This window comes from Cydia splendana, chromosome 19 (genome assembly GCF_910591565.1).
Source record: "Cydia splendana chromosome 19, ilCydSple1.2, whole genome shotgun sequence".
In the NCBI taxonomy this organism is placed as follows: Eukaryota; Metazoa; Arthropoda; class Insecta; order Lepidoptera; family Tortricidae; genus Cydia; species Cydia splendana.
Window position 1 is genome coordinate 7490041 of NC_085978.1, and position 26969 is coordinate 7517009.

General features: G+C 39.0%; 1 protein-coding gene and 2 long non-coding RNA genes across 3 annotated transcripts in view; 2 read left to right on the forward strand and 1 right to left on the reverse strand.

Annotated features, from left to right (window-relative positions):
• The window catches only part of LOC134800291 (uncharacterized), a 167497-nt gene that overhangs the window by 17539 nt on the left and 122989 nt on the right, over positions 1–26969 (forward strand). The window lies entirely within an intron of this gene.
• LOC134800323 (uncharacterized) lies at positions 5457–23994 on the reverse strand. The gene is made up of 11 exons (XM_063772823.1): positions 23881–23994; positions 22969–23176; positions 21890–22082; positions 20527–20664; positions 19726–19876; positions 18658–18792; positions 18383–18514; positions 17540–17620; positions 12328–12471; positions 6897–7062; positions 5457–6532 (listed from the first exon to the last, which is right to left on the reverse strand). The coding sequence occupies exons 1-11, from the start codon at positions 23992–23994 to the stop codon at positions 6303–6305; spliced, it is 1692 nt and encodes a 563-aa protein (XP_063628893.1). The 3' UTR covers positions 5457–6302.
• On the forward strand, positions 10756–11921 carry LOC134800290 (uncharacterized). Its single transcript, XR_010145523.1, has 2 exons — positions 10756–11690; positions 11725–11921. It is a non-coding gene; the product is annotated as an uncharacterized LOC134800290 (long non-coding RNA).

Consider the following 26969-nt stretch of genomic DNA (forward strand, 5'->3'; position numbering starts at 1 on the left):
TAAAGTGGGAGTGTAATTTTTTTTTCAAGTGATAAAGTTGATATTTTCGGAAATAAAAAAAGAAAGAAAAAAATCGTGAAAATAGAGCTTAAGAAAGACATTAAATGAAAACTATTGCGAATATGATCAGTTTTGCCGTTTTTGAGTTATCGCGAAATGTCTCCGCTTCATAGTAAAAAGACGTTTTTACAGATACAGTAGGTACGTTATTACGACAAAAAGTAAAATGTAAGATAAAAATTGCTAATTTTACTCATTCAATTCTTATTTAATTACTTATTCGGCATTCAGTGTCAACTATTGTGAATTAAATTATTAAAGATAGCAATCTTATAAAACAGACTCTACTCATGATGACAATTATCGGTCAATTAAATATATTCTAAATAGTAAACATGCCTAAAGTGATTACTAGGCGTGTTTATACGCATTTGGTGTGACACGTGACGTCATGGCATAATGATAGATCGATTAAATAGTAAATTATTTCCTTATTTACGAAGTTTCCTTTATCAATATTATCATAAGTTAATACTTAACGCAGCAATCAGGTGCCCCCCTCCCCCTGCGGTTCACGTGGCTCCACACCTGGGTGCCGATTTTTAAATTTAAATCGCTCGATTTCGTCACTTGAAAATCGGTGGAAAACGGCGAAATGCTAATTTTTGAAATACGAGCGATCGAAATTTGGAATCTAGTGGTATTGACCGCTCGATTTCAATTCTATTAGTAGAATTTAAATGCCTAGTAGTGGAGATATTACTGAACGAAATACTCGAAATCGAGTGGTCGAAATTCAAAAATCGGCCCCCTGAACTTCTAATAATCTGCGATGAATGGTAGTGCGATAGAATTTTAACGCAACAATAGTAGATTGTTTTAACCAAGGGATGAAAGGCACTCATTTCTGCCGAGTGTGCCGAGGTAGTTTGGCGCTCGAACGCACTGAGAGCGCCAATAGTCCGAGGCTGAAATGATGCCTTTCACCCGAGTTAAACACTCTACTTTTCATTTGGAATACGAGGAAAGTATTTTTTTTTAAATAAGTATGCATACATTTTTATAGTATTTTCGGAGGGTAAGTACTTTCAATTAACAATTTAGGCAAAAGTATCGTTATTTATGGAATGGAGAGTCAAATATCAGAATGGAAATTGTATAACAAATCCATTTATACCCAAATTTCAATTACTAATCGTAAATAAAATCGTACTTGGAACTAAATTTTCTGCACACCTTTTAGAACAACAATGACCCTCTTTCAGAGCATGAGTAATGAAAATGTTATTTCAAAAGCACTCAGCTGCGACTGCGACAAATTAGCCCACGCACGGAAGTTCGACGAACGTTAGTGCGACAGTCGAGTATAAAACTTTGCCCTTTAACATAACTTTGCCCACCGCGTCACAGTTCAAAAGGTTTTATAATTTTACGGTAACCTAGCAAACCTTGGCTTTTGCGTCTATTGCAGATGATTTATGGTGTAACATACATTACACCGCCTGGGACGGAATTAAGGAAACGCAGGGATGCCCAGCACCTGCATTACCCTCTCGGCTTCACTGTCTTATCCCACAAGAAAGGCGAGCCAATACGTGTGGAGACAGGTCTGCTGCAGGCATCGGCCGCTTATTTCAGGTTGGACCCTACTCGCGCCTTACGGTAACTCCATTCCGGGTTCTAATTTTGAAGTATCCTTCTCCTAGATGGATTGCAAGCCAATGCTAAGAGGTCCGCCTCCCGTGTGACGAAACAGCTTATTGCTTCGTTTGTGGACTTAGTCGCCTCGTACGACACCCTTATTCTATGTGAGGTTCAGCGCTATTCTTTAGCCGGTCACCACACGGCAACCTTGGCACACAAATGTTTAACGCAGATCTGGAAGTGGCAAACGGCCGGGACGCGGCCGGGGACGGGGACGGCCACATAGGACACTTCCATAGGTAACGACGCCGGGGACGGGGACGGCCACATAGGACACTTCCATAGTTATAGTCGTACGGTTTTAAAATGTCGGAATCCACTTGAGATATTAACTGCCAATGAGTAGCATTGTTTTCTTTTGTTACACCAAACCGCTAATCACGTGTGCAAAATAAAAAGCAATAACAACAAAAGATAGAGTTAGAATGACAATAGCAGGCACTCGATACCTATAGGACATAGGACTTTAGAGCCGTGGTCGCCCAGATGTCTACGTTTCATGTTTAATTTCCAAAAGGTTATATTATCAAATTTATCGAGTACTTGCTATTCGGCGCGATTCGGGAAATGAATTAGAGATTAACTAGATACAATATAGTAAAAATATGTGACGTCCCACGGTAAAGGTACCTTATGGAGGTTGGCACTTGCGCTATAATTAACGCCGCTCCAATATTATTGCGGCGCTATGCGACGTAAGCGCCAGCCGCCATAAGGTACCTTTTTTTGTGGAACGTCACATATCTTTACTATTTCATATCTAGTGAATCCCTTATCATTCCCGAATCGCGGCGCCAGCCGCCATAAGGTACCCTTTGCCGTGGAACGTCACATATCTTTACTATTTCATATCTAGTGAATCTCTAATTCATTTCCCGAATCGAGCCGATTGTAATTTAACTCTATCCTTCAAGCGGTAAAGATGTTATCTGTTTAGAATCTCTTGTTGTTATTGCATTTCATTTTGCACAGGTGATTAGCGGTTTGGTTTAACAAAAGAACGGTTTGGTTTAACAAAATGGCATTCATCGTCAGGTAGTCTCTCAAGTGGATACCGACATTTATCAAAGGATTCGTTGACCCGCGCCGCTCCGCTTCGCTTCGCGTTCGCGTGTTGTTCGAACCAAGGCTCGGAACCGGTTATTTCTTCATACAAAAAATACCGGTATTGTTTTGTTCTTTTTCGTTCTTTAGTTTATTACTTCATTTTTAATGGGACAATCTAATAATACTAAGTTGTTACCTAAATACATGATACAGTCCTACGTAAAGAGCATAAAATAATTAAAAATATTGGCCTATTTTGGGTTTTTTCAAAAAAACCGGTTCCAAGCCATGGTTCGAACGCTGCGTTAGTTTGTCTTAACTTAATACATTTATTTTATTTCAGTTTATCATTTATTTTATATTATAGGGAAGTCGCAGACAGCGAGTTTTGGAGCGATTCAGTCGCACGTTCTCGAATCGCGGTATGCATTTGAAACACGCGACAGAAGCGATGCAGTGGCGATACAAACGCACTACTGTTGTGATGCAGTCGCACTGTTTTAATTCAGCATCGATCAGACACCATATGGAGTACTGCTGTCACCTTTGGGCAGGAGCACCTGGATGCCAGCTTGGACCCTTCGACTCAGTCCAAAGGCGCGCTGTACGAATCGTCGATGATGATCCCAAACTCTTAAGTCTAAGGAGAGACTTTGCCTCCTTGTGTGTGTTCTACTTCTACCGCTTGTACAATGGGCTGTGCTCTGAGGAATTATTTGACATGATGCCAACGGCCGCTTTCTATCACCGCACCGCTCGCCGTCGGCAGGGTGTTCATCCTCACACCCTAGAACGTAAATGGTCGCGTACTGTGCGATTTAAGAGCAATTTCCTCCGCGGAAGCTCCGGCTGTGGAATGAGCTCCCTTCCGAGGCTTTCCCGAGGGTCTACAGTATGGGGTTCTTCAAAAATGGAGTGTACAGGTTTTTAAAAGATCGGCAACGCACATGTAACACCTCCGGAGTTGCAGGCGTCCATAGGCTACGGTGGCTGCTTACCATCAGACGGGCCGTATGCTATTTGCCACCGATGTGGTATTAAAAAAATCTCTTCTGCATCGTTGCAAACCGGCTACCACGTGACAGGCAAGCTTTGCCTAGTGTGGGGCCACAAAAAGATTTTTTTAAGTAATAAATTCTTACCCTGATGACTTACGCTATAAAGTGGTCGTCAAGTTTATTTCGGCGTTACACTGAAGTCGCTAGAAATACGCTGAGGTCACTAGAATTATATTGAATGGAGGACTTATTAAACAAGCGATGACTTTAATCTATATAATACCTTTAAACGAGCAATTCTTGTTTATTTGTAATATTTAGGTATTTAACGGCCTCCTAACCTAGTCGGTAGTGACCCTGCCTACGAAGCAGGAGGTCCCGGGCTCGAATCCTGGTAAGTATTTGTATACAAGTGTATATAATATAAAAATAAAAATAAATATTATAAGACATTTTTTTACACAAATTGACTAAGCCCCACGGTAAGCTCAAGAAGGCTTGTGTTGTGGGTACCCAGACAACGATATATGTAATATATAAATACTTAAATACATAGATTACTACCATGATTCAGGAACAAATATCTGTATCATCATACAAATAAATGCCCTTACCAAGATCCGAACCCGGGACCATCGCCTTCATAGGCAGGGTCACTAACCCACTAGGCCAGACTGGTCGTATCTGTATATTATATATATCGTCGTCCAGTACCCACAATACAAGCCTTATTGAGCTTACTGTGGGACTAGGTCGATCTGTGTAAAATTGTCCTATAATATTTACTTATTTATTTATTTTATATATATTTCGCGGATCTCGGGAACGGCTCTAACGATTTCGATGAATGGGGTTTTCGGGGGCGATAAATCGATCTAGCTAGATCTTATCTCTGGAAAAAACGCGCATTTTTGAGTTTTTATATGTCTTCCGAGCAAAGTTCGGTCTTCCAGATATTACGTATTAAAACGCTATAAGTAAATATTTGTAAGTTTATTTATTAACATAAATTAATATAAGTAACACAATATAATGTAAATTTTTCAGAGTTTAGGCACCTACGTAAATAAGTTAACGCATTCACTGCCAGGGAGCGTGGCCTAGGAACAAACTTGTATGACGGTGAACGCACATGTGCGTTGGGGGCAGTGAATGTGTTAACTTGACGCCTATAGTCTGTAGCTTTAGGTATTAAAAAAAAGTAAACAAACAATTTGTACATTTTCGGGTAGTTATAATATTTATTGGTTAACCAACCAATACAAAACCGCCTGGATCAGTCACTGAAGGACCTGAATTTAACCTACATTATTTGATCATGTAATGATTTCATCTACCCTCAACTGGCTTAAGGAGCCATTTGAGGGTAGATTTTGTTTACTTTTATTTAAATACCTACCTAAAGATACAGAGTATAAAACAAAACTAATTAAATTAAATCAAACTTATTACAACTTACAATAGCATTAGTTACAACTTTCAATTAATTTTATTTGAGACAACACATCATAGTACGTGAATAATTTGTGACTTTTAAGTTAAAACTGTCCTTTCCTTTCATACCTACTACATTACTCATTCGTTACTCTTTTTCATTCACTGTTTTCTCTCTGTGTACAGTCGCCATCAGATATATCGGAGCGGCCAAGGTCCTCACAAATATCTGAACACGCCTCTATAGTCAGGGCGTTAGAGTGCGTGGTCAGATATTGTGAACACCTTGGCCGCTCCGATATATTTGATAGCGACTGTACATGTTTTGAGCAATAAAGTATAATAAAGTGCAATAAAGTGTTTACTACTACTACCTATGTACTAAGTAAGGTGGGGTAAGACTATCACCGAGGTAAGACTATCACTTGCATGGAATCCTCATATTCTGTTTGTCTTGTCCCGAGCAAAATAAACTATGTTAGTCTTACCCCGCCTTACCTTACTAGCGCTTTTCGGTTGCAGCATACTAACTCCCTAATTCATGAAACTTAAAATGTATCTGATAATGATAATGTTTGATTCTCTTTTTTAACTAAATACTGTATCTGGATATAATATAACAATTGTCACATTAGATAATTATTAACATTGCAATGGTCCCCGTCACCTATCCTATCCCCCTATCTATCTGCCTATCTGCAGTGGCCTTCTTTCAGCTGATATGGTCGGTCTAAGTTCAAAATCATCTTTACATGCAAACGATCCAAAAATATATTTACACGACCGATTGTCAGTATCTTAGATGCCTGTTAATATTTTTTTAACTTTGGCTTGTAAAGTTAATTTTATTTCAGTTATTTATTTCACATAAATTGTATGTTTACAATTACATAAGATGGTACAGTTTAAGACATATATATGTTGATTTGTCTCAATACAATTTTACCAGGTTGGTGTAGCATAATTTAAAATACAATATTTACATTATCATATATATGAAATAAACAGATTAAATTAAATTAATTAAATTTACAATAATAACACTAGCATGTGATACATTTATCTTACATTACGTCTTACAGTTAATGATCTTTTCTGCCCTCAACCCTCAGTAGTCCATCAGTGTCGCCCTCTGGACAAATATCTGGTATTACCCGTAGTATTAAGCTGCTGGAAGGCACTGATAAGTTTCTTTGTGTTGCCAGAGCTCGGCCATTCCGATGTTCCCAATTTTTGGACTTCTAAGACGTACTCGAGAACTTTTCCTCTGGCGACTTTGCCGGAGATTGTTCTAGGGAAGTTGTCGACGAAAATGACGCTGCTCACTTGTTTGTAAGCCGATAGTTTATCTGAAATGTACAAGAATAATTACTTAAGCTAATTAGCAATTATTTCATATATATAAATATTCCTTACGACATATAAGGTAACCTAACTAATTTTGGCAAAGACTTTACGTGAACACGAAGTTTTATACACGCTCTTAAGATTTAAACAGCTATTGTTCAATGTCTGAAATGTAGGTATGTGCATTTCGTGCAGATGGATAAGGTACCTGAGATATAAGTGGTTTTTGTACCTCTATGCTGTATCATATTCATAGTTATCAAATAATTTAAGGAATCTTAAAAAAGTAACATAATCCCCATCCGCACATCCGGGTGCTGGATCACCAGCCTTGTGACACTTGAGAATGTGAAAGTTAATACTAACTAGAAATGATGTCCTTAACGCCCTGCTCTGTTAGTGTGGAGCCGGGGTATCGCATGACGCACGCAATAGCGTGTTTGTGATCCTCAGGGTGCGGCACGCCCACCACACACACGTCCAGCACATCTGGGTGCTCCTGAATCACATGCTCTAGCTCCATGGGTGTGATCTGGGAACAAGTTATATGCTACTAGATTTTTGGTGGTGTCAATGTAGCCCATTTTTATAAGGATCCAATTCCTTGGAACCAACAAGGTTAATTAAAGCAATTAACACAGCAGATAAGTCAAAGGCGAACATTTATACAGCGTGCTTGGAACCACACTGTTGGTATATTACAAAAATCCAAGTCTACCTTCCATTTGTTCATTCATTGTATAAATACATTCATTCACTCATTCAGTCAATCTGTCATTCGTTCATAATCATTATTCTTGATTCACTTGAATACAGAACGTTGAACAGTCAACACGTATTTTTACTTTGCCGACCCTACCTATACCTATAGGTTATGGGCCCAGGCCACGTGGTTGTTAAAATTCCGTTTTAAAATTACGTTCTAATATAAATACGTAACAATGGATCAACGAGCAAAAAGAAATATTCAACCGTTTAATGGCGACCGTTATAGCACGTGGAAGTTTCGAATCAAATCACTTTTAGCTGAACTTCAAGTATCGTCCGTTATCGAAGTACCAGTTCCCGAAAACCCTGACGCCGTGTGGACGCGAAAGAATCTCATCGCTAAAGGTACAATTGTGGAATATTTGGGTGACGCATTTTTAAATTTCGCCCAAGACACGGATTCCGCAAAAACCGTTATTGACAATCTCGATAAAATATATGAACGGCGAAGCTTGGCTACACAGTTGGCGTTACGTAAGCAGTTATTAAATTTAAAATTGCAACCTGACGTGAATCTGATCCAGCACTTCACAAATTTCGATAGCTTAATCACTGAATTGATTTCCGCTGGCGCCAAACTCGAGGAAATGGATAAAATATCTCATTTATTACTTACGCTACCTGCTGCTTACGATGGCGTTATTACTGCTTTGGAGACGCTCGCCGAAGATAGTTTAAACCTATCATTTGTTAAAACGCGCCTTTTGGATCAAGAAGTAAAAATCAAGAACGAGACGGTCACTGGATTAAAAGTACTTCATGTGGCAAGTGACAAATTCTCAACACACATCCCATTTCACAAAAGGAAGAGACACATGGATCACACATCGAGCTACGTCCCCGATTACAAAAAGAAGAAACCTAATTACAATCATCAGTTCAAGACAAATCCACAACCTAGAAATTCATCGCATCATATATCTAGAATGTATTGTGACTTTTGTGGACGACGTAATCACTTCAAGCAAGATTGCCGTTACTTCAAGAAATCACAAGGAAACAGTAGTGGCGGCAGCAGCAGCGCGCAGCAGCCGCAGCAAAACATCGCCCACGCTGCCGTACCGGAACAAAACAATGAGGACAGTTTCGCTTTTATGTTCTCGCAATGTAAGTCTTCAAAACCTAATCATAACAGTAATGAAATTATTTTTCTTTTAGATTCTGGAGCCACGGACCACATTGTAAACACACCGGACCTTTTCTCAACTTATACTGAATTTACCTCACCCCTGAAAATAAATATAGCTAAGTCTGGAGCATTCATACAGTCAATAGGACGAGGTCGCATTGATGTTACCACTGACATGGGAATACAAGGTTCCCTCGAGGATGTTTTATATTCGACGGAGGCTGCCGATAATTTAATGTCAGTAAGTCGAATGCAAAAAGCAGGTATGGAAATTGTTTTTAATAACGTAGGCGTTCGTATTTATCAAAATAATAAGTGTATTATGTCTGGCATAACTTGCAATAACCTGTCTAAGATAACACTTGCTATTAATTTGCAAAAGGCGTTGAGTGTAAATGTAAACAGAAATTCAAACTTATACAATTTATGGCATAAAAGGCTTGGTCATATCCATAAACAGAAGTTCATCAGTCTTAAAAATATGATTGATGATTATTCTGTAATTGATAAAATAATTCCACCTACCGACGAGTTGTGTGAGCCATGCATTCAAGGTAAACAATCTCGACTGCCTTTTGCAAAGTCAAAACCAGAACGCACAAACAACAGGCCCTTATTTATAGTTCACAGTGATGTATGCGGCCCTATAACTCCCACTACAGTTGACGATAAAAATTATTTTGTAAATTTTATCGATGATTATACTCATTACACAGTTACCTACTTATTGCATTCGAAATCTGAAGTCTTAAAATGTTTTCAAGATTATGTTGCTAAAAGTGAAAATCTATTTAATTGTAAGGTAGTTAATTTATACTGCGATAATGGCCGAGAGTATCTGTCAAATGAGTTCAAAGATTATTGTGTAAACAAGGGAATAACGTATCATTTAACTGTGCCCTACACACCTGTCCAAAATGCAGTATCCGAACGCATGAATCGTACGTTAACCGAAATGGCTAGAACCATGGTTGCAAGTGCGAAATTGGGTAAACAGTTTTGGGGTGAAGCCGTGTTAACATCAACCTATTTAATAAACAGGCTACCCACTAAAGCGCTAATTGGCAAAACCCCGTACGAAATGTGGCATGGTGTAAAACCGAAAATAAGTCACTTGAGGGTATTCGGTTCCACTGCATATGTTCATAATAAAACTAGAAAGACCAAATTTGACGAAAAATCATTTAAATCAATTTTAATTGGTTATGTGCCTAATGGTTATAAATTATTTAATACTGAAAATAATCAGTTTTTAATTGCCAGAGATGTATTGTTTGATGAGTCAAATTTTGGTGAATCTAGGCCAATATGCAGTGATGACATTCCTAATAAAATCAGCAAGCCGAACAATGAGTCGGTGGAGTTGATCAAGCCAATATGCAGCAATAATGAAATTCCCGCCAAAATCAACAAGCCTAATAATTCGGTGGAGTTGATAGGCAATACACAAAGTGACGTAAATAACAAGTCGCAAAATGACAACAATGAACAGTTACAAAGTGACGTTAGCAACAAGTCACTCGACACCGAACACAGTTGTTTACGACGTAGCGATAGAATTCGTAATCTACCCCCTAAAAATTATGAATTAATGAATGACCCAGATTTAGCAGTTTTATCGCTTTGTTCTAAACAACAGTTACCATTACCGGTGCATTTCAATGATATTTTCAATCGGCCAGATACAAATGAGTGGTTAAGTGCAATAAAAAGTGAAATTGATTCATTACGTAGCAATCAAACTTGGTGTCTTGTGGATAAACCTAGTGGTGTAAATATTGTAAGTAGCAAATGGGTTTTTACTATTAAAAATAACGAGTTAGGTGAACCGATACGATACAAGGCCCGATTAGTAGCGCGAGGTTTTAGTCAACAGTATTTAGAAGACTATGACGAAACGTTTGCCCCAGTTGCGCGGATTACTACGTTTAGAATGATTTTAGCGTTCGCGAATCAAAATGATTTACTTGTCCATCATATGGACGTGAAGACTGCATTTCTGAACGGCATTTTAAAGGAGGACATTTATATGCAGGTGCCAGAGAGTATTTCTTCTAAGTCTAATCAAGTGTGTAAATTAAATAAAACACTCTATGGCTTAAAACAGTCTTCACGATGCTGGTACGAACGTTTCGATCAGGCGATTAAGGGCATGGGTTTCGAAAGCTCGAAAGTTGACCCATGTTTGTACATATTGAATAAAAATTCGATTGATTTGAATGTGTATATAGTTTTATACGTTGATGATTTATTAATAGTAACTAAAAGTGTACAAACAATGCAACAACTTAAGAACTGTCTAATGAAACAATTTGAGATGCCCGATTTAAATGATATAAAATTGTTCCTTGGCATACGAATTGAAAGAACCAAAGATAAAATAACTTTGGACCAATCAACATATCTACAAAATGTTTTAAACAAATTTTCCATGAGTGATTGCAATCCCTCAAAATCACCTTTCCCAAATAAATTAAACTATGACGCATTGAATAGTGATGTACAATACAATGCACCCAGTAGACAAGTCATAGGTTGCCTAATGTACGCAATGCTTTGCACGCGTCCTGATTTGTGCGCGGCTGTTAATATTCTAAGCAGATTTCAAAGTAAAGGCAATGAGGAGTTATGGAAATGTTTAAAGCATCTTTTAAGATATGTGAAGGGAACTTTAAATCTTAAATTGAGTTATCATAAATGTGATTATAAACAGCTAATGACTGGTTATGCGGACTCTGATTGGGGAGGCGATGAAACTGATAGAAAAAGTACAACAGGATATTTATTTCAAATGTTCGATAATTGTACAATTTCGTGGTGCACACGTAAACAAAATACAGTGGCCGTTTCCTCAACAGAAGCCGAATATATGGGTCTATTTGAAGCTGTAAAAGAGGCTATATGGATAAAATCGTTACTTATTAGTGTATACATAAAAGTAACTAAGCCTATACTTATTTATGAAGACAACAATAGTTGCATTAGCATTGCTAATAATCCCACAAATCACAAAAAGTCAAAGCATATTGATATAAAATATCATTTTACCCGTGAACAAATAAACAACAATGTAATAATGCTAGAACATATTTCCACAGGAAACCAACTAGCAGATATGTTCACGAAGGCGATTCCAATGACAAAGTTTCATGAATTAAGAGTAAAATTGAATTTAATTTGATTCTATTATAATTGCATAATATAAATGTAACATGATTGTATAAACTAACAATATAAAATGATTAAAATGCAATGTTGAGCTTGTATAACAATACTCTTAATTTTGATTAAAAATAGTTTGATTAGAGTGTATATTAAATGTATAAAATACTTGAATTTTTGAGGGGGACTGTTGGTATATTACAAAAATCCAAGTCTACCTTCCATTTGTTCATTCATTGTATAAATACATTCATTCACTCATTCAGTCAATCTGTCATTCGTTCATAATCATTATTCTTGATTCACTTGAATACAGAACGTTGAACAGTCAACACGTATTTTTACTTTGCCGACCCTACCTATACCTATACACACAATCCATACTAAATGGCTACAACAGATGACGTAGCATGTTGCATACTTATTCAATATATGAAACTAGGTAAATTGACCATACAAACTGCCATTATATTTCATACTGAGAAAAATAATAAAAAGTTAGAAGTCTTGTATTTTTCAATCATTTGTTTTTTTTTTCTTTTTCGCTTTATCGTGATTAGTAGATCATTTGCTATCCATTTAACTAGGTTATGTTATTTTATTAAATTCAACATGTGTTAAGATCCGTACTATATTACGTTTATTTTACGTTTTTGCCCCTAAAAACTAGTCCATAACTCATAACTAATAAATGTTATGTGCAAATTTAAAAACCAAAATAGTAAAACATAGACTTACAAAAAAGTTACGATATCTAAACGAGCTGGATATCCTTTCCACGTAGAAGAAGTATCCCTTTTCGTCTCTGTACAGCAGATCTCCAGTTCTTAACCAGCCATCCGAGAACGCAGCGTCTGTTGCCTCTGGATTCATGTAGTATTCCTACGAAACACAATATTAATCATATATGAATCCCACGCTGCCCTCCTAACGAAAAGTGCAATAACTAGAGTCAAGCTACTTTCGAGAAAAACGCGGTAATATATTTTAAATTTGTTCAGTTGATATCTCCAATATTACACATCCTATTGACTTGAAACTTTGACCAAAAAATAGATAATATTATTGAGTTTATTTGTACGTACCTAATAATTATTTATTCATTTATTAATACTATAAAAAATGAGCAAACGCACTTATGCTTAGGATGGTCCAATACAGACATGATATAATTACAAGCCATAACTGCAATAAGTAGTCTACTTATCGCACTTATCGTTAGTAATTCAAGATATTACCATTATTTTAAGCAATTATAGTATGGTGCTGTACTGTATGCTTAAATCTTAAGTACAATAAGTAGTTTACTTATTGCAGTTTTAATTAGTAAGACAATGTGTTTAATTTTTTTTTTCTATTATGGTTGTTGCAAAACCGTACGCTGACGACATTGCACTGACAGATGAGGAAAAACAGAAACTGGAGCATAAAGTGAACCAATGGAAGGGTGCGCTAGAGAACGGCGGTCTGAAACTAAATGTTGCGAAGACCGAGTACATGGCATGTGGCGGCACGGACCCCGACCCCATAAAGGTAGGAGACGAATTTGTCGTGAAAACGAATAAATTCAAATACCTTGAGTCCGTGCTGCACGAATGGGGTGAAATCGATCACGACGTCCCAGCCCCAATTAGCGCTGCTTGGGCAAAATGGCGAGAAGTAACCGGTGTCCTCTGCGACCCCAGGATACCGGTGAAGCTAAAGGGCCTTGTGTACAAGAGCATCATCCGACCAGTCCTACTATATGGTAGCGAGCCCTGGCCTGTCCTCGGAAGGCATGTCCAGCAGCTTCACGTCACGGAGATGAAGATGTTGCGATGGATGTGTGGCGTTACGCGACTAGATCGCATACGTAACGAACACATGCGTGGCAGCCTCAGAATCCGTGACGTAGCGGATAAGCTGCAGGAAAGTCGCCTCCGATGGTATGGCCATATACGCCGCAGACCGGTAGACTACGTCGGAAATAGATGCCTCAATCTCACTGTCCAAGGCCCTAGATCACGCGACCGCGGTAGGCCTAAGAAGCGCTGGCTGGACGTCGTGACAGCGGACATGGGAGAGACCAATCTCACACCTGAGGATGCCGAAGACCGGGCAAAGTGGAGAAGACTGAGCAGGAAAGCGGACCCTGGCGCTAGGCCGGGAAAACGCTAGGTTTAAGAAGAAGAAGAGGTTGCTGCAAAAGTGTATTTTATGACACTTGTACCATTGTTCTGTGTTTGAGCATTAACCTCCCGGACGCTTCGGGCCTTCGGCCCTACGCTGAGGTTGGCCTTCGGCCTTCGCATTTAGACACTTGTACCATTGTTCTTTGTTTGAGCACTAACCCGGATGCATCGGGCCTTCAGCCTTCGCATTTAGACACTTATACTTTAGTTCTGTATTTCAGTATTTGACTTTCCGGACGCCTCGGGCCATTGGCTCTACGCGGAACTCGGCCTTCGGCCTTCGCAATAAAGACGCTTGTACCATTGTTCTGTGTTTGAGCACTAACCTTCCGGACGCTTCGGGCTTTCGGCCCTACGCGGAGGTCGGCCTTCGGCCTTCGCAATTAAGACACTTGTACCATTGACGACCGGTCTGGCCTAGTGGATAGTGACCCTGCCTGCGAAGCCGATGGTCCTGGGTTCGAATCCCAGTAAGGGCATTTATTTGTGTGATGAACACTAATATTTGTTCCAGAGTCATGGGTGTTTTCTATGTATATAAGTATGTATTTATCTATATAAGTATATATATCGTCGCCTAGCACCCATAGTACAAGCTTTGCTTAGTTTGAAGCTAGGTTGATCTGTGTAAGATGTCCCCTAATATTTATATTTATTTATTGTTCTTTGTTGAGCACTAACGTCCCGGACGCTTCGGGCCATTGGCTCTACGCGGAACTCGGCCTTCGGCCTTCGCAATAAAGACACTTGTACCATTGTTCTGTGTTTGAGCACTAACCTTCCGGACGCTTCGGGCCTCGGCCCTACGCGGAGGTCGGCCTTCGGCCTTTGCAATTAAGACACTTGTACCATTGTTCTTTGTTTGAGCACTAACGTCCCGGACGCTTCGGGCCTTCGGCCCTACACGGAGCTCGGCCCTCGGCCTTCGCATTTAGACACTTATACTATAGTTCTGTGTTGAGTATTCACCTCCCGGACGCTTCAGGGCTTCGGCCTTCAGACACTTGTACTATTGTTCTGTGTCTGAGCACTAACCTTCCGGACGCTTCGGGCCTTCGGCCCTACACGGAGCTCGGCCCTCGGCCTTCGCATTTAGACACTTATACTATAGTTCTGTGTTGAGTATTCACCGCCTGGACGCTTCAGGGCTTCGGCCTTCAGACACTTGTACCATTGTTCTGCGTCTGAGCACTAACCTTCCGAACGCGTCGGGCCTTCGGCCCTACGCGGAGCTCGGCCTTCAGCCTTCGCATCTAGACACTGGTACTATTGTTTTTTGTGTTGGCGCACTAAACTCCCGGACGCTTCGGGCCTTTGACCTTACGCGGAACTGATATAATATAATTATATATACTGATACAGCCTAACCCCATTTTTTTCCACCACACCAACGCCAAGAAAATACTGACTGTATCAAATCCGATTTTGCCCCCTAGTAAGATACATAACTATTGTCATCTTGCAGCGGGGGCGCAATCTAATATGTTTATTAACTCGTAATGCTACTAAAGTAAAAACTTAAAAATAAAATTAAGTAAAACGGTTTTATTTTAATCAGAAAGTGTACCAAAAACTAGAAAATAAAAATTATTATACTAATCGGAGTCCTATATACTTCCTATGCTCCTTTCTCGACAGTAATCATGCAAGACGGGTAGCAATGTAGTCTTCTCGAGTCGGATTCTAAACGCCACTTCTCGACACTATGTCAGTGATTTAAGTATTAATCGATTTTTTTTCTTAGACTAAATTAAAAACGTGGGGCGTTAGTATTTAGAAATGTTGAGAAAGATCTAAAAATATAAGAATATACAATGCAACGTGGACTTTTAGTTAGCTAGCTACATAGTTATGTTTACTAAGATTTTCTATTACAAATATATAAATGTATTATATTTTCCTTCCAACGCCGCACGTTTTTATTTTAGTCTGAGAAAAAAAATCGATTGATACTTAAATCACTGACATAGTGTCGAAAAGTGGCGTTTAGGACTCCGATTGGTATAATCATTTTTATTTTCTAGTTTTTGGTACACTTTCTGATTAAAATAAAACCATTTAACTTTTTTACTTATTATATTATGCTCTATTTTATACTACTCATAAATTTATACCACTCAAAACTTGACATCATATCGCACCGTGATTGGTAAAACTATACTGTCTGTGCCCCATCGTCCTAAACATAAGTGCAGTAACTTAGTTGTATTGCCTTGTTATTAAGTAAACTTATCATTAAAATTTCGACAATCCTAAACATAAGTGTAACAACTTCACTTATTGCGTTTATGATTAGTTATTGGACTAACATTTGTTATCACAATTTTACTAAGCATAAGAGCGATAACAATTCTTATTACACTTTTTACTAGTAACGTGCTAATAAAAATAATACACCCTACCAATCATATTATTACTATCCTTATTGCAGTTTTTGTAAGTAAGTGATGTTGAAGTATTTTATTAATCCTACTTACTAAAAGTGTAATATCTATAGTTATTGCGGATATTGTTAGTAATGTTGCTTAAAAGTATTACTAATCCAAGAATAACTACAGTTATGGCGTTCTTCATAAGTAAATCACAAGTCTTTGCCTCAGATATTGCAGTTATGATTAATAAAAAACATGTTTACGTTACAGATACCTTAAAACTGTCTAAGAAGAAAATATAGAACTCGTTATGCTCAATCCGAATATGTATATAACTCAATTTGACCCAAAACTCGAGTTATTGCACTTTTCGTTAGGAGGGCAGCACGGGTAAAGGTACCTTATGGCGGTTGGCGCTTACGCTATTATTAACGCCGCTCCATAATTATTGCGGCGCTATGCGACGTAAGCGCCAGCCGCCATAAGGTACCTTTTGCCGTGGAACGTCACATATTTTAGTGGTTTAACAACGAAACAAATTGTTACAGTTTCTTGGCTGCATAATTTTAGGAGCCTTTTTATTATTTATGCTGTAACATATTAAACCAGGGGTCGGAAACCGGTATTTGGTCCATACAAAAATACCGGTATTATTACGTTCTTTTCCGTTCTTTGGTTTATTATTTCATTTTTAATGGGACAATCTAATAATACAAAGTTGTTACCTAAATACACGATTCAGTCCTACCTAAAGAGCATGAAATAATGAAAAATATTGGGCTATTTCGGGGTTTTAGTAAAATACCGGTTCCGAGCCCTGTATTAAACTGTTATTTTACTTTATAGATTTTTTAGGACTGATACGCCCACAGATGTAGTGCATAATAGTTTGCCATCGTATTTTCACGGAAACGCACGAACGTGTTCTGCCATTTCAATCAGTCTCAGTACAACAAATACGAACGTTTCCGAGAAAATACGATGGCAAACAATTATGCACTACATCTGTATAAAATAGTATTCTATTATTGCAACTTGCTTTTAGACGAAGGAAAACATCGTGAGGAAACAAACCTGGTAACAAGTAGATACCTACGTCTGCAAATAAATTCAAAGTAGTGTACGTAAAATCCCCAAACCAATAAGGATTATTGTGGAGACTAATATAGCCCAAATAACAAAGTTAAAATAGTAGAACTATATGGTGGAGATGTAAGTATAGGTGTGATGATGGTTTACTTGACCCGTGGAGCGCCCTAATATCACACGTGTGACACTAACTCAGTTTGGATCGTAGCGACTCAGTATCACACGTGTGTTACCACAGATCAATATGGGTCAAATTGCTTTGCATCAATTTGTTGTATGGTGGACATTCGACAGGTAAATTATTTTCATGGTACTTACTGTCAATTTTGGGCCCTTTACCCAAAGCTCTCCGACCTTGTTTGGTTCTGTGATTACTTGGCCAGTTGATGTATCTACCAGCTGCAAATTATAAAGTGTTACGTATAAAAGTAGGGAACAAATCAAATTATTTTTATGAAAATATTTTGATTTGTGTTTTTTAAGTAGTCACGCTACTACGTACTGGTTACGTATAAGTTAAGAAGGAAAGCTGAATCTAGTAAAAACTCGTTTGTATATTCAAAGAACATCAATTTGTGTAGCACATCACCATCTACATTCAATTCTCTCAAAGACCTCATTAGATGGGGCAAAAGTCCGATCGTGTTCTCGGGCGCGGTCTCAGTTTCGGCATTCTCGGCTATAAATCGAGCTGAGATCTCGGTCTTTGCCAAATTTGGCCGAGATGTTCGGAGCTGATCGAGAGTATCGAGACTATTCGAGATTTCGAGAGTTGACTTTGAATTTACCAAACGCTTCCAAACTACCCGTTTGTCGGTTAATATGATTGTTTAGTGAGTGTTGGCCAGTGTAAGTAGTGAGTAACATACAATATCTTAAACCAAAAGTCAAGCGACGCAACCACCGTTAGCAAAAACTGCAGAATTGCAGATGCAGAGACGAAAATACCTTTCACGGTCGGACCTTAGATGGCGCTGTACTTTAATATAAAACTACAACTCTACAAACAGGCACGCGGCGTTTGTTCATTTAAGTACTTTTAACTTGGGGTAATTTCAATGATTTTTTTTCCTTTTTGCAGGGATTAGGACCTAAATTGTCCCAAAAACTAAGAATGACACGTAAGTAAGCCCGTTACTAATGATAGTAATAATTTCTTACTTTTACTGGTCTAATAGGCATCTCTGTCCCACAATTTCCCTGGGGACCATTCGGAGCCGGCAGCAGAATCGGGCCCAAACATTCCGTCTGCCCTAGTAGGTTCCACACCTCGCCGCGTGGTCCCATTTTTGCCTGAAAAATAATAAAATGCCTGATAACATAATGCGAAAGTGACAGGCATAGTGACAGACGATAAAAATGGAACCATGCTACGCCCGCTGCTTGGTCAAAATTATGCCGAAATTCCAAGGAATTCACTCTCAGTGTTAACTTACCTTCAGTTGGTTCAAGGTTACTGGGTTAATGGCAAATGCGGTGACGAGGAGCCTTTTAAAGCACGTCATGTCGCAATGTTTCTCATGCTTCAAGATGCCATTGATTAATAACGGGGTTGATATGGCGGCAACTGGCTGAAAAATAAAGAGCTGATAACATTCCACAAATCATCGAATGATAGGTATTAATGTATATTTAAAAAATAAAGAGTTGATTAGTACATTCCGCAAATCGTCGAATGATAGGTATATTTGTATATTTAAGCAGCAGGCTGCTGCTTAAAATATCTGGCACAGATGAAAAGGGCTATTATTATTATTGTAGGTACCAATATTTATGAGTCCTTAGACTAGACATGAACTACATGAAGACAATTGTAATGGTAGTATCGCAAATGGATGGAGCGTACTTGCGCCTTTGTCAATGCTAAGAGCTACCCCACACTAGCGTCTTTTGAGCGTCTTCGTCTAGTCAGCGCTATGGAGAATGGCGTTGCTGCGCACTGCGCATAATGCCAGTTTCACACGAGGGCAGAGCAGTGAGGCAGAACAGTAGGCAGCACAGTACTGCTACAATTTGAACGCACTGAGACAACGCCGATTTGTGCAGAGACAGACCAGTACTGTACTGTCTCAGCGTGTGCGTTCAAATTGTAGCAGTACTGTGCTGCCTACTGTTCTGCCCCACTGCTCTGCCCTCGTGTGAAACTGGCATAACAGTTGCGCCAACGTTGCGCCAAGCAGCGGCCATAGAGTTGACTAGACGCCGACGCTCAGGAGACCTTGCAAGAAGAACTTGCATGCAATTTACGATTTTATTGCATGTTGATTCTAACAAGTGTTGATTCGAATATATAGGTAATTTGGTAGAACTAAAACCCAACTATGAACTCGGGGTTCGGTTTAGTTTGGTTGTCACCTAACTGTGGATTGCTAATGTCATATTTTGACACTATACGTACCTATTCGAGAACTTCATGATTTTTCCCACATAAACGAGAGATCAACACGATACGTCAAACGTCGATTGTCGAATAGGGGACCTGGCTTTTAATTATGTAATATTACCTTATATTTGTTAATGATTTCGATAATATGTTCCACGGTGATGGGCGTCGAGGACTGCAACTTGATATGGTTTCCGTAAATCATACATAATGTCGTTACGTATGAAGATACCCACTGCACACTCGGAAAAAGCAAAAACGGAGCCATTTCTCTGAAAATAAAAATAGAATTACCAGAATAATCATAATCATGACGGCTCTATTAAAATCTTTTGACCTTATGGCCACCCCACAATAGCGTCGTCCGCCGTCCGAGTATCGACGTCTAGTCACTAGTCAGCGTTAGCGCTATGGAAAATGGCGTTGCTGCAGAGCTGCGCCAACGTTGCGTCGAGCCGAGCAGAAATAGTAGTTTGTGTTACAAGGGATCAAAATGATATATTTCCGTCAAGGGCGTACATTGAATCTTGAACGAAGCGATGAATTCTACAATAGAATCCCGAACGTAGTGAATCCTGAGCGTAATGAGGGATTCAAGTGTTAACGCCCAAGACGAAATAATTTTGATACCGTGTGACACATACTGCTTTTCACATCAACTATGAGGAAAATAAAAAAATCTTAGTGTTGACACAATCTGATGCTTAAACAGATTATTTAAGCTAAAAAAGAATGTCCAAAAAAATTTAAAAATAGTGTGCTAGAACAGAAAAGTGTTACTTTGATCCCTCCTAGCAGGGAAGAAAAAGCTCTTTTCCGAATAGGTGGTGTGAAAAGAGTTGACTATACGCCGACGCTCGGGAGACGCTATTGAGGGAGCTGGCTCAAACTAATTGACAACTTTCTGCCTCAAGATACCTACTTCTCTTTCATGACTGAGTAGATTTTGATCATGGTGAAAATGTCAGAGTGCTTGAAGGCTGCGACCTTGGGGAGTCCCGTGGTGCCGCTGGTTAGGACGAGCCACGCGTACACCTTGCTCGTGTCGAACGTGGCCACTCTGAAACATTTCGAGGTATGACTATAAGTTCTAGTTTAAAGATTCTTATATTATATGTACGATTGATTAGTTTAATTTAAACTACTTAAAAACTTCACTACTTAAGGCTTTAGCTTTGTTTAGGACTGTTTGTAATAGAAATACTAGGAAACTATAACTAAATCTTAATGTAAAACATGTAATAAAAACTGTAGATATGATCAGTTGAACACATTCACTTGTTGAACATGTAACATGTCCACCATTCTTCTTCTTCTTATCCCGGCATTTTGCCACGGCTCATGGGAGCCTGGGGTCCGCTTGACACCTAATCCCATGATTTGACGTAGGCACTAGTTTTTACGAAAGCGATTGCCATCTGACCTTCCAACCCATAGGGGAAATTAGGCCTTATTGGGATAGTCCTGTTTCCTCACGATGTTATCCTTCATCGAAAAGCAACTGGTAAATATCAAATGATATTTCGTACATAAGTTCCGAAAAACTCATTGGTACGAGCCGGGGTTTGAACCCGCGACCTCCGGATTGAAAGTCGCACGCTCTTACCGCTAGGCCACCAGCGTTGTCTGTGACATGTCCACCATTCATTTTATTTATTTATTTTGTTTGGAAAACTTTATGTGGACATGAAGAATAGATTTCGTTTTATGAATGGTGGACATCACACAAAGTTTCCCAAAAAAATAAATAATACCTACTCCACATGTGAAAATGTATACGCAATTAAAAAGTATATAAGCAATACACTGTATGAGGTTGCGCAGTAAGGAAATACCTTTCTTATAGAAATCATACAGTTTTCGGTTTTTCAAAGGAATTTGGTATTTTTTTAGGTAGGTACTGTCCGTGCCCCGTATATGGGTCACGGCAAGCCTCTATTACAAAGCCGTAAGGTAAACAATTCAGATTGGGACAGTGAACGTATTAATCAAATAAAATCTTATCAATAAATATTCCAGATTATCTGACTTTGATTAATTAACATAATGATTTAATTTATGCGTAATAATAGTAATTTTGCAAAAAAAATGCAAGGTCAAATAAAAAATTCAATAGTAATTTTATCAGTTTAGTCTTAATAAAGAACGCCACAAAAAATGTGTGTGTACAGCCGTACACAATTTTTTTTGTTTAAATTATTGTTTCTATTTCGTGACTCTATTCCGATCTGTACTTAATAAAATCATCATCATTAGATAATGATGATGGAGATATATGCACCAACCTGAATCCGCTGTCCGGTGCACCATCATCGTACGTCTTTGTAAATTTGGCCAAAGATCTGTCGCTGTCGCCGAATGTTATGATCCTCGTATTTATTCCAAGGTCTTTGATAACTTTTTCATATTCTTCCAGGAGATCCACTTCGATAAACGTCACTTTTGGTTTAGTTATTTCAAACAGCCTCTTTACTTCATCTGTATAAAATACAATCAAAGTAAAATACAATAAATTTTGATAAAATTATTTTAATTATCCTCATAGTAAGACAATTGCTGTTTTTTTTTCCTTTATATCGAAATTTTTAAATGTTGTTATCTAGCAGATAGCTCTTCTTAGTACAAACAGCAACACTCCTAACTGTACCTTATTACAAAAGGCAAAAGGTCCACCGATGTACAGTTAAGACGAAACAGGAGCTGAGTTTTAAATATTTTAGGTAAATATACCCGTCTCGCTAACGGAAGCGGCACCTAAAAGTAGTGCGATAAGGACAAGGCGAAAAATCCTGCGTAAAAATCTCAAAAATCGAGGTTTCGTACTCCTCTGTTTCCTCCTCCAAAACTTAACCAATCGTAACCAAATTTGGAAATCTAAATGATTATGAAATTATCTGTGTCGGACCGTTTTGCTTTTTTGGCTAATTGATATCAGTTTTGAATGCCACGCCTCTCATTGCGGCATAGTCAATTAGGCCATTTTGGCCATTTTTGAAGGGCTCTAGCGCCTTAAAAAACAAAAATATCAAAAAAAGCAAAACGCGGTCCGACACAGATATTGACAATATTAATCTGTGTTGAAAAAAATCATTGCTCTAGCTTCAAAAACCACGGAGGAAAACGAGGAGTACGTTTGTATGGAGAAATGACCACTCCCGTTGGCTCTTAACAACTTAACAGTGTGGGCGATGATACAAAAAAACTAATTTTACCTAATGTAGCTTTGATTATCCTTTAATGGCCTACCAATCTATGAAAATTTGATTCGGAAGGAAGGAATAATGCCTATTCGTACTTTATATGTATGTACATCACTAATATTCTTTGAGTTTAGTAAGTTACTTAATCTATAGATTATTCTTACCGTATCTATATGATGGGTCTATTCCCATTATTGGATGTCCATTAAAGTATCCAGCATAGAAAGGGATGTGCACATCAAGATGATTGATGCCAGACACGGCGATCACGTCACCCGGCTTAAAACCGGCGTTCCTCAGACATCTCGCCAATTGTATGGAACGGGACTTCACCGATGACTTGTTCTCAACTTCGCCAGTTCCCGCGTCGATCTGAAATGACAACATACAATGTATTATAATCACTATGACTGCAATACAGACTGAAGGAGAAAATTGTGTAGTAATGCGAAATCTTTTTGAAGAACTAAGGAACCGGACTGACGAAATTTCAATTCCTGTGCGCAGAAAACTTTTTATACTTCTCGTCTATACTTACGGCGCCATTCGGGAAATGGCGGGGAATGAAATAGTAAAAACTTTACTATATCGTATCTAGTGAATCTCTAATTCATTTCCCGAATCGAGCCGTTAACTATTTTTCCGGTCACTTCTGTTCATATATTCCTAGTTATATGACCTTTAAAGACGGTTAAAGTGATTGTATCTTATCATAATATCTTATGGTTTTCCGGGGCCCTTGCGGATACACTTCGACCCATAGGGATATTTTGTGCAATTACCCCCTTAGGAAAGATCCGTCAACTACTCAAGAGCTTTTTCGACCATCTCCATGTGTCGGATGATGGAACTCATGGGTAGCGTTTGGAATTCCTTTGGTTCCAGATATCCTGCTCCAAAGTCCTCCATCCTTTGTCTGGCAAGGCCGTGACATTTACACATTTGGTGTTTTACTGTCTCTTCCTCTTCGCCACACATACGACAAGAACCAAGATGGGGCACTCTACAAACACCGATTTTAAAGTGATTGTAAGGTCTTCTTTTATTTAGGTATAGAGCCCTAAAAATGTTCCTACCTGCCAAACAAAATCTTCAGGCTTATTGAAGAAATCCAAGAGCAAATGTCCAACGTGGTAGGAATCTGCGGCCACTGCTCCATTTGCCGTAACGTCACCGTTTTGTAACTGCATGTTTTTTACAGAAATTGATAATTTCAATAACCTAAAGATAATGCCCAAATTAATTATCTAGCACCAGCTTTTATAATATTTTGAAATCAGTGCTTGTTATTGTGTAAGTTGATAAGATAAGATAAAGCGGAAGTATTTTATGCACAGTCGCCGTCAGATATATCGGAGCGGCCGAGGTGCTCAAAAATATCTGATCAAGCACTCTAACGCCTTGACAATAAAGGCGTGTTCAGATATTTGAGAGCTGCCGCTCCGATATATTATCTGGCGACTGTAGGAGTTCTTTAAATTAGATACATTATGTAAAGAAATGCGCAACATGAATATGAGGCTCCATAAGAAAATTAATTATATTTTGAACATGATCGGTTATTAGTGTGTCCGACCGAAACATGTTTTTTTGCCGAAACCGACACCGAATATTCGGCATTGGCTCTTGTTTCGGCCGAAACCGAAACCGAACCTTTGGCGACTTGTTAAAATCGTTGAAAAAATGTCATAAAACCGCTTTTACACACATATTATGGGGCTGTCAACACCCAATGTCCTTGAAATTGATGTTACTTAAGCAGTTTTTTAAGAAAATTACTAGAGTTAGACCAAGATAATTTTGCAACGATTTTGATAACACACGCAGTGCAAGTGTTATTTTAAACGTCAAAACTTCTATGAAATGATGACGTATAAATAACATTTGCACTAGTTGCACTGCATATCAGTGGCGGCGCGTCAAATATATCCATCGAATCGAATTTTTTGTTGACAATATCGCAAGGCCGGGTACCGATGGCCTAAACGTCCGAAGTGCCCCAGTGAGGCGAACTTTCATGCGAAGTCAAAGCCGTGCTTCAGGCTTTAGGATAAGTAGTTGAGCACAGACTCCAACCAATGTTCATTGTATTAAAAAGCGAGATATTTCCTTAAGCGCTGGTGGCCTAGCGGTAAGAGCGTGCGACTTTTAATCCGAAGGTCGTAGGTACAAACCCCGGCTCGTACCAATGAGTTTTTCGGAATTATTCATATGTATGAATGTATGTGGGTATGTATTTAGATATGAGCGCCGATAGGCATTTAGCCGGCGGCGGCGCGCCGGTCAAAATCGGTCGGCGGCGGCGGCGAATCGGCGGCGTCGCCTTGAAACACCTTTGATTAATGAAAAAAGAATTTAACCCAAAATTTTACCGAAAAAACATGTTTTTGCTGTAAGAAAGTTATAAAATAACTTTGTATGTTATTTTTAATATGTCTTTTTGTACAATAAAGAGTTTACTACTACTACTACTACTACTAAATAAGTGCATTTTTCGATTTCAAGCAAAATTTATTGAATAAAGGTACGAAAAAAGTTTTATATAGTATAAACGGTATCGCGCGGCATCAGAGGCGGTCTGAATCTTGGCGAGGCCCTAGCCGGAAGATCTTTGCGAGGCCCTTATCTTTAGTGCTAAGTAAAAAGTAGCGGATTGACTGTATCAGGGAAACGTCTGGTCGACATTTCAAAGAGCCGAAGTGAGGAAAATCAAGCCCCGTCATTAATCAATATCGACCCAACAAACCGATTTATGTCAAAAAGTGAGGCCCAAGGCGAGCTCCACCTAACACCGAAGACCTGATTCCGACGCCTTCCCATGCGAGGCCAGAGGCTGAGCTGCAGGTAAGCAAGCATACAGCTTAGAATCGAACGCCAAGTGTGAACTTGGCTGACGGCCGAATGCCCGGAGCGCCGATTACAGCGAGCTTCTGTGCGAGGCCGAAGGCCAAGCTGCAAGAGAGCAGAGCTTGGAATTTAACTATTGGTCCAGTGTAAGCAAGTCCGAAGGCCGATAAAGACCGAGGCCATAGTGTTAAAGACCTGGAGCTTTCCTGCAGGTGCATTCGTGCGAGGCCAAAGGCCGTGCTGCAGTGGAGCTAAGATCGGAGAAGAACCAATGATCAAGCATTTTAAAAGCGAGCCCGAAAGTTAGGCTCCAAACAGGGCCGAAAACTTGGATGTTCAGTCTTACTTCTGTGCGAGCGATGCGAGGCAATAGATTGGGTTACGAGAGAGCAAAGTTTGAAATTAGAACAAGGGCCAAGCTTAAATGAGACCCGATTCTGTTTCTGACGCCCTTGCGTACGTAGCCAACGCCCGGACCTTTGGGCGTGAAAACGCTTAATATCTGAAATTAACCCCTTTTTACACCTTTTAAAGACATTCAAACCATGCTTGCAATGATTGAATTCGCGGTGAATTACGGATGAGCTAGCCAGCTGGCAAAATTAGTCATTCCATTGCTCTAACACTAGTAGCGTGGTTACGAAACAGAAAAGTTTGATTTACCATCAATATTTTTGAATTATATGGACCTAAAATACCTTTTGAATGTCTATAAGCTATTCAGACTGGCGCCGTTAAAGATCTAAACTAGATAAAATATATATTATCTGATTCTGAAAGTAGTAGTATCTATCAAGGTCACGCCGATGCCACGCCGATAGCGCAGCGTCGGCGGCGGCGGCGCGACAATTTTGTCGGCGGCGGCGGCGCGCCGGCGCGGCGCTCATATCTAGTATGTATGTATGTTCATTTGTTCCCTCATAACTTCTAAAGTACTCATTGTAATTTGACAAACGATATGTCATTCGAATCGTCTTAATCGTCGGCTGGTTATAGGCTTTATGACATCACAAAAAAATTAACACGGCGCCCTCTAGAGGTCATAAAGTCACGAACCAAAAAAAATAAAATAAGTAATGATGACGTGTTGTATATCATTTGAAAGAGCTTAATTAGCACATTTTTAAATATATACATATTGTTAGCTTTTGCACCCGGCATTGCTTTCATGCACCCGGTAAAACATTAATTTATCGGGTAGGTAATTCGATCTACCAATCTACAAGCGCTCTGGATTATATCGGCGTGTTACGCGACTACGGCGATACAAGAAGGTTTTTGCAAAAGAAATGTTGCTTAGTATATTCACCTCGTAAAA

Coding starts and splice junctions, on each gene's coding strand:
- LOC134800323 (XM_063772823.1), bottom strand. CDS start 23,994: ATGCAGTTACAAAACGGTGACGTTACGGCAAATGGAGCAGTGGCCGCA. Junction 19,877..20,526: donor TACTCAGTCATGAAAGAGAA/GTAGGTATCTTG, acceptor TTTTATTTTCAG/AGAAATGGCTCCGTTTTTGC. Junction 6,533..6,896: donor CGTTAAGGACATCATTTCTA/GTTAGTATTAAC, acceptor TGTACATTTCAG/ATAAACTATCGGCTTACAAA.